Genomic DNA, 12,687 nt, shown 5'->3' with positions numbered 1-12,687 from the left:
AGAATTTCACCCCGCACCTTGATCCGGCTACGTGTGTATAATTTACTAACCCTTACCTTTACCTCATATTAGACATCATAATCGATGTTTGGCTTAGTTATTACTTCGCACCAATCGACACTAGCCTATTAGATAGTATCACACTAAATCTATGTTGATAATTCTTTTCTTGTTAATTACCTCCTTGGTCCGGCAAGTAGTAACAAGGCGAGTTCTAACGTTGGCCACCGTTAAAAAGACTTCTAAACGAAAGAATTATCAATGCATGCAATAACACTATTCAAGAATTACTTAGGTACTATTCATACTTTGTTAATCGTTCATGGTTCCCACAACCTTGGTTATGAAAGTTAGCTACTCATTATCTCAAAAACACAATTCAAATTTATTAAAATAAATATGCTTGTGTTAATCATAAAAAGTTAAGAACAATAGCTAAACTATCTTTTATTAATCACGAATACAAATAAATAATAAAGGAGAAGAAAGAATAAACCACAATTCTCCGGCCTCCACGGCGGCTCTTCCAAAGTTCCTAAGCTAAAAGAAAATTTATATTGTGTCTTGTATCTTGGTTCTTGGGCTCCCCCTAATAATTATTTCTATGTACTATTTATAGATGTAGAAAACCCTAAATAAAATATTTGAGTCCAAATTAAATTAGGAATCCAAAACCAAAAGGAATTGGATTCCTTTTTCTTTTTCGCCGCGTGAACAGTGGTGCCGCCTCAATGAATTTGTTGATTCTGCACTGCCATTCATCAATTGATCAATGCATTGAGAGACTGCCACGTGTCATCTTATTCATTCAACTTAAATCTTTTGCAATTCGCAATATGCCCTTTTATATAAATATAATATTTTATTCCCCTTTAATCCATTAAGCTGCCTGCTTGATTTCCTTCTTGAACCTTTTAATCTTTAATTCGTTTTAGCTCCAAACTTCTCCAATTTTCCACCAATTTAATCCTACAAATAAAATACACAATTTAGCACAATCTATCAAATTAATGCTCAAAAAGGACAAATATAAATAATAAATGTGAGAAAATAATGATTAAAAATATGTATTTTTAGCCTCACATGTCACTGCCACGTCAGTGCCACTTTGATAATTATTTAAGTTTTGAGTTTTTTTATTCCTTTTTTTGTTTTCTTAATTCACAATTTTTAGAAAGTAAAAAAAAAAAAAAATTAACCCAAATTTTTAAAAAAGAAAAATAAAAAGTAAAAAATTCTCAAAAAAGATCAAACTCCACAGATCCAAAATTATCAAGACCATTTTCACTAAAAACATCCAATCTGTAAGGCACATTATCAAAGTAAATACATAGTTATAAATAAAAATTTAATTTGAGATGAAAAAATTATAAATTTCTCACTAAAAAGATCTTTAAGTTCATCAAATCAATAAACACCTTCATAATAGTAATCTTGAAGCAATAATAAGTTGTTGGTTTTTTTCATTTTTTTCGTTGTTCTTCATATCTAACAATAAGTGAGAAAAATTTGAATTTAGTGATGGAAAATAAATGGGGTATGAATGTTCCGAAGAAGAAGAAAGAAGGGGGGAGAAAGAGGTTCATCAAAGAAGAAGAAAGGGATGAGGCAGGTGATGACTGAGACAATGGAGTTTGAAAAAAAAAAGAAGAGGGATGCGGATGGAGGGTTTGAAGAAGGAGAAATAGGGTGAAGGTGAAAGATTTCGAAGAAAGAAAAAGAAAGTGGGGAGTTCGAAAAAAAAATGAGGAGGTGGTGCAGGTGGTGATTGAGGGTGGCAAGGGGTGGTGGGATGTGAGGAAGAAAAAGGGCTAGGGTTGTTGGTGGATAGGGGTGGTGGGGTGTGAGGAAGATGAAGAGAAAAATTCTTATTGGCTGAAAAGAAAAAAAGTAGCCAAATTATTATTTTTTTTCTCTTTAATTTTTAACTTTTTACACGCTTTTCTTTTTTTATTTGCCACATCAGCCATTAAGGGGGTATTTAATTCACTTGAAAGTTGTTTAGGGGGTATTTGAACACCCGTGTAGTTAAAGTATTAAAGTAAGTTTTACAGCCAAGTTCAGGAGGGATTTGATGTATTTCATCTATACTAAATCATTTATATTATATCATCATCATAATAATTAATTAATATTACTAAAAGTGGAAAGATTTTAGGTTCAAAGTTAGATTACGAAAATACCTTTCACTATTTTTTAAAATTAAAAATACTTTTACTATTTTTTAAAAATTAAATATATAATGACAATTAAACTACATTGTTGTTAGATGTTACAACTTATCATTTTCCATTTATTAATAGCTTTCATTGTTAAACCTTTTAGCTTCTACCATTAAACACAATTATTTACAGTTTTTTATGTACACAATTTCTCCCTTTATAAATTGGATAAAAAATGTTAGTCCACTACACTTTATGTTTCATCATCTTTTAGTTTTTATGTAATGTAATTTTTTATTTTTTGTTCATTTTTTCTGTTATTGATATATTTAAAAAGGTTCATGTATTCCACATAAGCTTTATGAGTAATAGCTTCATGTGTTGGATAATTTTAGAGTGAGATGATATCCTCTCACTCTTTGTATTTGCTTATAACTTTCATGTGCAAGTTAGATATCATTACAGGACATTTCTGGGACTAAATTTATCATGGAAGATATGGAAAATGACATTATTGGAGACCCTTTTTGCTTTAAAACTTCCATGTGCAAGTTAGAATTTTTAATTATGTTCATTTCATTAAGGACATTTGGCAGTAGAGAAAGGCTGCTCATTTTGTTGTTTCTCAAAGGACAAGGGAGGAAAGCCATGTTTTTGCGGGGGTTTATGGAGGAGAAGGAAGAATTGAGGGGAGTGTTAAAATGATATGGTTTTCAAGAAACAATATGATGACATATGTATTTAATTATTTTTAACGTTAATTGATTTGTTATTACAAATATTTCTCTTTAACTTTCATTTTTTATAAATTTACTTTTCATAATTTTTTAAAGTTTGTGTGATTCTGATAAATAATTAATAGAACATATAATGTTGAATTGAGAATCTTGTTGCACTATCCAATTATTTATGTATACGTATTTTCTTCATTAGTTTGCTATTTTATCAGTTCAAAAATATTATTTAACTCCTTAGACATAATAAAGTGACAAATTTTACATACCATATCATGTTATTATTGTTTCAAGCAGAGATTTCGTGAATTTATACTATATAATTATTGAATGTTGTTTTCTTTACAATGTGTTGTTTTTAGTATAAATTACATTTATAGTATTTAATTACTCATTAATATTATTTTCTTTTATTTCACAATTGAAATAAACATGTAATGACACTTCCTACTTATAAATAATTTATTTTTAAAAAAAAGTTATTTAATATAATTTATTTTTATCAAATTTTTTAAGTTACATGGAATCAAGGGACGAACTTGGTAGTACACAATGGTGCTACCTTATTATCAACAAGATAAGTCTTTATAAATTTTATATAATAGAGTAAGGGTCAAACGTGCGTTGCACATTTCCAAAACTAGTATATAGAGAGAGAGACAACCACACTGGACGATAAATTAAAAAGGAATTCTAACTACGTGAAAAAATATAACTAATTAATTAGGAAATTGTGTATACTGATAAACTTTAACATGATAACAACAATAAAAAAATAACCACATATTCAGTATAATTCCACATTATGGAATCTAGAAACTACAACATGAGTGAAGTAAAAAAAATGTCACTTTCTCCCATATTTAAACTTTGAATGTATTTTGAAATATTTCAATTATATTGATAAATTTGATCTCAAAAAACAAGTAACTCAATGACAATTTGTACTAATCATTTAAAACACTTGTCTTATATTCTTTCAATTATAATTATTTACTAAAAAACTTTAATTTAGAAATATCAATTCCATTTAACAACATCGTATACTATATGATACGATACACATGTGCAACACATGTGTTATGAAACTAGTATAAAAATAAATATAAAGAAAATTATTGTAGATAAATAAAGAAAATATATAAAAATTAGTGCCTACATGCACAAAATATAGAACTAAGATGCTAATAACCATAAAATGGAAGAGCCTATAGGAATGGAGAGCTTAATAATAAATAATTACGTGAAGAAGAAATTACAACTTTATATATATATATATTTTTTAATGTATGAAAGATAATTAGGTGCAATTATATTATCTTTCCTGCAAATAATTGGGCAGAGAATATTTTCATCTCATTTTTTTTATTAAAAAAAACAGTATGAATAAAAGGGATATGAATAGTGTCTTAGTAGCCGGTTCATTACCTATGATTTAAGGAGCTTGACATTGTGGCCAAACTCCTATTGTTTCTCCAACAGCATGAATTGGAAGCTGTGAGTCCTGATGTGATTTCACAATATCAGCCCACCTCCGGTGTTACTATCATTGTAAGCTGACTCTCACACAGAGATGATAGTTGTAGCATCTGAAATCTCTGAAGCCGTGGAGTCCGATTTCATCTCCTCCTGCAGTGGTGATAGCATACTGCAAATGGAAGAGACAATACTAGAATGACCCTTGCATCACCTTTACTGATTAAAGAGGGTATTGAACTGAACATCGAGCATGGTAACAGGGCAGATCATAGGCATGGAGTAGGAACAATAATGTAACAAATTAAGCTTTGTATTGATCATCAAAGCAACTTACAAACAGGCTGTTCATGTAATCAAACAACAAACAGAAAATACAAAATAGATAATCAAAAGAAAATGACAGAACTCATATCATAAGTCCTATGATTATTTTCCTCTTCTATATATAGGCATCTTTCGTAATTTGACAAATTCCCATTTAATCACTGAGCACAAAGACATGTAACAACACAGCAGGGAAGAGACAAACACCATGTCACCAAAAGATGACATTTCTGCAATGAAGATACCATAACAAAACTTGCGGAAACTCTTTCATGTGTCAGCTCCTGGGGTAACCAGTAATCTCATAGTAGTCCTTCCCAACGATCTTAGTGAATGCATCCTATCCCTCAAATCTGAATCAGTAGTTATCAAAATCCAATCGTCATCTTCATCTTGATACTTGATTGAGAACCTTGGAAGTGATATCTTAAGCCTCTTTTCCACTTCCCCCTCCAATTCTACCCTCGTTGATGAAAGGGGGAGTAGAAATTTTATCATATCACCTCCATATGTAACCTTTAAAGTCATCACACCATCACGAGATACTCCTGTTGCAGGAGATCTTTTGTTACCCAAATATTCGCTGCCTTTTTCTTGGGAAAGAGCAGGACATTGTTGATCGCCCACATATGGTTCAGCACCTTGAAAAGATATGCCTTGGCTAACATGGACATTAACCTTTCTAGTCTTGTGATGTGGCCATCTAGAGATTTCATATTCTCTACATATTCGTTTCAGTGTTGCTCGACTAACTGCAATAAAAGAAGTCCACAAAAGGGATTTCAGTGAACCTATGCATAAATCATTTCGGTTAAAGGCATATGAGCGTACATATATATAATAACACAAAAAGAATTACGAATCACAAATGCCCTAAAGTTAGTGAATTTACCACTTAGATTTTTGGCAGCATCTTTAGGAGTCATGCCAAAATGCTGCTCCAGAATCTTGCGAGTAATCCCATGATCTTTTTCTATCCTTATAATTAATCAAATTGATTGCAATTTAATTATTTAATATAATTTTAAACCGATTGAGAACCTTGGAAGTGATATCTTAAGCCTCTTTTCCACTTCCCCCTCCAATTCTACCCTCGTTGATGAAAGGGGGAGTAGAAATTTTATCATATCACCTCCATATGTAACCTTTAAAGTCATCACACCATCACGAGATACTCCTGTTGCAGGAGATCTTTTGTTACCCAAATATTCGCTGCCTTTTTCTTGGGAAAGAGCAGGACATTGTTGATCGCCCACATATGGTTCAGCACCTTGAAAAGATATGCCTTGGCTAACATGGACATTAACCTTTCTAGTCTTGTGATTTGGCCATCTAGCGATTTCATGTTCTCTACATATTCGTTTCAGTGTTGCTTGACTAACTGCAATAAATGAAGTCCACAAACGGGATTTCAGTGAATCTATGCATAAATCATTTCAATTAAAAGGCATATGAGCGTACATATATATAATAACACAAAAAGAATTACGAATCACAAATGCCCTAAAGTTAGTGAATTTACCACTTAGATTTTTGGCAGCATCTTTAGGAGTCATGCCAAAATGCTGCTCCAGAATCTTGCGAGTAATCCCATGATCTTTTTCTATCCGCATAATTAATCAAATTGATTGCAATTTAATTATTTAATATAATTTTAAACCCACACCCAATTTAATAATTCAAACCAATGGTTGAGTGTCACGTAATTAAAAGGATTATTTAATTATTTTAAATGGTGCTCCGTTAATGAAGTGGCTAAAATTGGACCCAAAGGTGGATGTGGAGGGTATTTGTGAGCCAATAGGTGGATGGAAAGGGTATTTGGGAGCCAATAGGTGGATGAGGGGTAGTTGTGTACCATTTTCAATATTTCGAGGGTATTTTAGGCCCTTTTCTGTTTAAATATTATCATCCATAATACTACAATGTAGCATTTCTTACTAGTTTTACATTACACTGTCTATATATATCCGTAGTGGCATTTGTTGGGTATTATTTACCCTGAGTTTCTTACCATAAATAGGTTTTCCTTTTCCTAAAAAGAAAACATAATTAAAGACTTCATATTTGGCTAGTCCTTTTCTCGTAGGAAAAAGTTTAGGACTCTATAAATAGAAGTTTGTTCCTTATAACTTAATTAACATTCACAATGTAGTCTTAGAGGCTTTCAGAATTTTGGTGAGGGGAAAATTGTGGGACACAAGTGACTACACCTCTTTTTATTGCGAGTGAATTGGTTTAAGTTATTTATTGTGTACTCTTATGTTTATACAGTGGATTGCTCGTCTCCTTGTTGAATGTAGGTTTGTTGACCGAACCATGTTAAATCTGTGTCTTTTGTGTATTTCTTGCTTGTCTTATTACTCATGGTCTATCAAAGTTTGATTTGCTTGCTTCCGCATGACACCTAATTATTTCGATCCTAAGAATTGAAGCCGGGGGACACAATCTGGCTACCATTAATAGGTGGTTCCATATTACAAAAAGTGGAAGTAAAATACTATTAATTTTAATAATTGTATTAACTAAAATCTTCCTTGTGATTCCTTTTCTATATATAGGCATTTTTCGTAATTTGACAGTTCCCCATTCGTAACAACATTAATCACCTTGGTTCACTGAGCACAAAGACATGTCACACAACACAGCAGGGAAGAGAAACACCATGTCACCAAAAGATAACATTTCTGTAATGAAGATGAACACCATAACAAAACTTACAAAAAATCCTTCATGTCTCAGCTTTTGGGATAACCAGTAATCTCATACTAGTCCTTCCCAACAACCTTAGTGAATCCATACCAACCCTCAAATCTGAATCAGTAGTTATCAAAATCCAATCGTCATCTTCATCTTCATACTTTATTGAAAACCTTTCAAGTGATATCTTAAGCCTCTTTTCCACTTCCCCTTCCAATTCTATCCTCGTTGATGAAAAGGGGAGTTGGAATTTAATGATATCACCTCTATATGTAACCTTTAAAGTCATCACACTATCACAAGGTTTTCCTGTTGCAGCAGATCTTTTGTTACCCAAATAATCTGTGCCTTTTTCTTGGGAAAGAACAGGACATTGTTGATCGCTCACATATGGTTCAGCACCTTGAAAAGATACGCCTTGGCTAACATGGACATTAACATTTCTAGTCTTGTGATGTGGCCATCTAGAGATATTATATATTCTACAAATTCGTTTCAGTGTTGCTCGACTAACTGCAATAAAAGAAGTCCACAAAAGGGATTTCAGTGAACCTATGCATAAATCATTTCAGCTAAAGGCATAGGAGCGTACATATATATAATAACACAAAAAGAATTATGAACCTCAAATTCGCTAAAGTTAGTGAACTTACCATGTAGACTTTTGGCAGCATCTTCAAGAGTCATGCCATAATGCTGCTCCAGAATCTTCCGGGTAATCCCATGATCTTTTTCTATCCTTTGTATTATGATGTTCTTCTGTGAATGGATTTTCTCGCTGTTAGTTGTTGCTCCACGGGCAAAGTTACTTTCTCTGTTTATAGCTTCAGCTTGAAACGATTGTCTGACATATCTAAATCATTATGCTCCACTTTGTCATTATTCCTTGCATTGCCCGCATTAATTAATTTTTAAATTTGGTTGCTCAAAGTGTGAACCAAGTTGCATCATTTCAAATGTATCCTCAATGTGGTCATCATGTGCTACATCCACATTAACCGTTCCATTGTTTGTCACAGCTTCCTCTATTGGATGAGGAAGTAACGGATAAACCTCCACTGTCCGCTCACAGTTGAGTGAGTCGCGCTTGAGTGATGAACAAGAAGGAACCAGTAGTGCAGCAGCAACATTATTCTCCATGTTCTGTAAATTTGACTGTTCACAAAAATAATCAATTTCTGTTGTTTCTCCTCCATCCTGATGTGATTGAACACTCGGCAGAGGTTGGCCGATTTCTGTTGTTTCCCCTCCATCCTGATGTAATTGAACACTCGGCAGAGGTTGGCCAATTTCAAAGGAGTCAAGTTCATCACTCAGGGAAACTTTAACAACTTCAACGAGCATCCTCTGCCCTAGTTCTTTTCCAGAAGCAACTATGAAACCTGGAAGTTGTTCGTTCATTGTGGATAAAAGCGTATTTAAGAAAGTCTTTGTATCTCCAACAACCATTTCATTGAGTGGCAGAAAATACTCAACCACAGAAACAATATTGTTGGCACATTTGCTTTGCAAACAAATTGCAAAACTCTGGGTCAATCTAGCTTTTCGTGCACTAGGCACCAAAGGGTATTCATTGAAGCTTAATAGAGTAACATCTTTGCAAAAGCATGAACCTTGGGATGCAAATGCCCTCCCGACCAATGCCTTACCGCTCTCAATAAAACAGGCCTCAGAAACATCTTCAAACTCATGATACATTGAACTCGAATGTTCATAGATGGAGGCGCCAGCACAACACAGGACTTTTGAAGAGCCGGATTGAGAATAAGGAATCCAAATTTGAACAAAGGGTAAACTGTGTATTTTAAGGATCTCATATAACCCGATCTCTAGTTCGACAAGTCTATCATCGACCAGCGGCTGTAATATGATAAGATAAGCTATGAAATTAGTGGGACATATATATTAGAGCAATGGAAATAAAAACGAGAACAGTCTCTGATCTCCTTTTCTTTTACTTTTATTTATGTTGCCTGGTTTCACAAAACTTAAAAAAACAACAACACCATACCTCTGAAAGTCCAAAAAGCATGTCCCTTGAGTTACAAATGCTATACAACCCAAATGATTTGGAATTCAACCCCTATGATGGAAAAACAAACAAGGATTATCGACTTCTTCAAACAGTAAATACAGAATATAAACAAAAGTAATTAACCAATGTCCTTTGGTTGAAATCCAACAATTTAGACATGTATTCGCACAACCAAAAGAATGGGTGGCACACTTGTTTTTTGTCTAAATTCAAGCATATGACCATCCCTCCAACCTCATCTATCTTCCAGGAAAGTGTTGACTTCAAGTCTATGGCCTAACTCCTACAGATATCATGATGAAGACAGAAAGTGATCATCCTAGCCAGAATATATTTAAGGTAAGCCTCATACAACAACAACAACATATCTAGTGTAGTCCCATACAATGGGGTTTGGGGAGGGTAGTGTACACAGACCTTACCTCAACCTCAAAGGTGAGATAAAGAGGTTGTTTTTGATAGACCCTCGGCTCAAGGAAAAAACAGGCTAGGAAAAGACATAATGAAAGTACAATAGACAAAAGATAGTAACAAAACAATAGATAGGAACATAATAGTACTACAACAAAAAGACTAACTAAAAAACAAACTACATGAAATAACAAATAGTCATAGAAATCGGAGAACAAGAGAGTAGTCCTATGACTACTCAGTAGGGCAACAAGCACTCCTAACTACTAGTATGGACATTCTCCAACCTACCAACCTTCTACCCTAATTTGTGTCTTCCACACCTTCCTATCTAAGGTCATGTCCTCAATAAGCTGTAATTGTGTCATATCCTATCTAATCACCTCTCCCGGTACTTCTTTGGTCTACCTCTACCTTTTCTGAATCCATCCATAACCAACCTCTCACACCTCCGCACTGGGGCATCCATGCATCTCCTCATCACATGCCCGAACCATCTCAACCTCGCTTCCCGCATCATGTCTTCTACCGAAGTCACCCCCAACTTTTCAAGGATATCCTCATTTTAAATTCTATCTCTCATAGTATACCCACACATACATTGCAACATCCTCATCTCTGCCACTTTCATCTTCTGAATGTGAGAGTTCTTGACTGACCAACATTCTACACCATACAACATAACTGGTCTAACTACCACCCTAGAGAACTTCCCTTTGAGTCCATGTGACACCTTCTTATCACAAAGACTCCAAATGCGAGCCTTCATTCCCTCCACCTTGCACCAATATAGTGGGTGCATCCTCGTCAATCTCTCGTTATCCCTAGATAATCCACCCAAGATACTTAGAACTACCTCTCTTTTGGATGACCTATGTATCAAGTCTAACTTCCACATTAGCCTCATGTGTCACATCATTAAAGTTGCACTCCAAGTATTTAATCTTGGTCCTTCTCAACCTGAACCTAGACTCCACTCCAGGGTCAATCTCTAAACCACTACCGCTAAAACAAGGTGAAATCACTACTACCACACAAGCAGGAAATGGCAAGTAAAACTAATACCGCACAAGATTCTAAGAAGAACTAAAGTCTGAAAACTAGAGAGCAGACAAGAAAGCCAGACAGCAAATGGAACCAACCAGCAAGAGGCAGACTAGTAACTAGTTGTAAATCTAAGTAACAATGACCCGTGTACTACTCTAATTAGAGAAAACCAAGTACAAGAAATTTGTGATATTTAGACTCAGCCAACCACTAATACTAAATATAAATTTGTGATACAGAAACACAAGAGCAAGCAGCAATATATATATCTACTAGGGTCGAATATAAAGAATCGACCAGTGCAACCAGAGGTACCAACTTCAGCAGGTAGAACCTGTGTGAAGGGAGTAGATATCAATGTGTTGTTGTTATTGTTCTAGACGAAAACGATTTGTACTCTCCTACACGCATTGGCGCTGCTGTCTCTTGAAATTACTGGTCGCAGGCTGGAGTTGTCTCAGGGGGTGGGGTTGAGGGTGGGTAAGAAGACATTCTAAGTTGAGCGTTAGAAGAGAGAGAAAATTCCATGCTAGTCGATTCAAAAAAGGCTGACAGCCAGAAAGCAATCGAAAAACTGCAGCTATTCAACATTTGAGCATTCTAAAAATAAAATAAAAGAAGAGATGAGCAAATACCTTAATAAGTTGGGGAAGACGTAGAGCTGATTTTGTAGATACAATCTCAAGTACACCAAGGTACCGCTGATCATGGAGGTTGAACACTGGAATTGCATAATAAGAATGGATTCCCAATCGAATTCCACTTTGAAGCAGTGGAAACTCTGCAGCGGAGTAACTTGGGAGGTCGGGGTTACATTCTGGCGAGCAACTTTTGGAAACTCGTCCAAGTAGACCTTCCTTGTACTCATCAATTGGAATCAAAGTATTGAGACAGAACCTCCTGTATGAACACAACCTCTTATCAAGTTCCTTACTGAAAACAAATAGTTGATCTGCAGTGGACAGGAAATTCGATCCGTTGACCTTGATGGGTGCCCAGAATTGAACCAGAGAAATATGTGGACTCCACATTTTCTCAAGAACAGATTTGATCCTCAATTTCACCATTACAGAACTGGAAACAACAGAATCAGCAGCAGCAGCAGCTGGATCATGAAGATAAGATTCAAAACAAAAAACTGACAAGTGAAGCAAAAATAGTTTGATATTCACACCTGAACTCACACATGATAGGGGAAATTGATCGCTGGTACTGCAACTCATCGTTGTGTTTTATGCTCCAAAATGCCCAGCCATTACAGTTCAGTTGATACCAGTCCAGTTGACAGGGCATTACGGCACATACCTCTGAAGCTTGATGAAGAAGATGCTCCATAGAGGAGAATTTCACTGCCTTTTGCCCCTCTTCTCTGCTGCTTATATAGGGGCCACTTGCTTTTTGTTCTCTACACTAATTTACTGTGAGCACACAAAATACACGCTTTTGTGGATGGGTGCAAGAAAGTATCTCCAAAAAACCACAAATTTAATTTGTGGATGGGTGCAAGAAGCTCAAGAGGTTAAAGAGGCTCCGCGTTTTGTGGCAATACATAAAAAAATATACTGTAGTATCCACGCTGTAGCCACAGTAGAAATTGCAACAGGAGAAAGAAAGGCAAAGAGTTATAGAATTTGTTCTTTATTGAATTTATAAAAAGCATCCATAATTCTCAATTTGTATGACAGTGACACTCTTTCAAATAGTAAGAAAATTCACTTCATACTTCAAGTTTATCATTGTACATTTATTTAGTAACTATTATTTTAAATTCAAGTTTTCAATAAATTTAGTTTTA

At 34.7% G+C, this 12,687-nt stretch overlaps 3 protein-coding genes across 3 annotated transcripts; all 3 read right to left on the bottom strand.

Moving 5' to 3' along the window:
- Window positions 1-4,669: 4,669 nt before the first annotated feature.
- On the bottom strand, window positions 4,670-6,312 carry LOC102606120 (protein NLP7-like). Its single transcript, XM_015312829.1, has 3 exons — window positions 6,222-6,312; window positions 5,741-6,128; window positions 4,670-5,111 (listed from the first exon to the last, which is right to left on the bottom strand). The coding sequence occupies exons 1-3, from the start codon at window positions 6,310-6,312 to the stop codon at window positions 4,970-4,972; spliced, it is 621 nt and encodes a 206-aa protein (XP_015168315.1). The 3' UTR covers window positions 4,670-4,969.
- An 85-nt stretch (window positions 6,313-6,397) lies between these two features.
- On the bottom strand, window positions 6,398-8,272 carry LOC102605785 (protein NLP7-like). Its single transcript, XM_015312817.1, has 2 exons — window positions 8,053-8,272; window positions 6,398-7,912 (listed from the first exon to the last, which is right to left on the bottom strand). Exons 1-2 carry the CDS (start codon window positions 8,084-8,086, stop codon window positions 7,431-7,433), a joined length of 516 nt encoding a protein of 171 aa, XP_015168303.1. The 5' UTR covers window positions 8,087-8,272; the 3' UTR covers window positions 6,398-7,430.
- A 27-nt stretch (window positions 8,273-8,299) lies between these two features.
- LOC107062313 (protein NLP7-like) lies at window positions 8,300-12,383 on the bottom strand. Its single transcript, XM_015312828.1, has 4 exons — window positions 12,077-12,383; window positions 11,528-11,997; window positions 9,411-9,482; window positions 8,300-9,259 (listed from the first exon to the last, which is right to left on the bottom strand). Exons 1-4 carry the CDS (start codon window positions 12,225-12,227, stop codon window positions 8,300-8,302), a joined length of 1,653 nt encoding a protein of 550 aa, XP_015168314.1. The 5' UTR covers window positions 12,228-12,383.
- Between the last annotated feature and the right edge of the window lie 304 nt (window positions 12,384-12,687).

The sequence above is a fragment of the Solanum tuberosum genome, unplaced genomic scaffold (genome assembly GCF_000226075.1).
Source record: "Solanum tuberosum cultivar DM 1-3 516 R44 unplaced genomic scaffold, SolTub_3.0 scf00217, whole genome shotgun sequence".
NCBI classification, from domain to species: domain Eukaryota; kingdom Viridiplantae; phylum Streptophyta; class Magnoliopsida; order Solanales; family Solanaceae; genus Solanum; species Solanum tuberosum.
The sequence above is the reverse complement of the archived record's forward strand: the minus strand, read 5'-3'. Positions and strand labels throughout refer to the sequence as shown.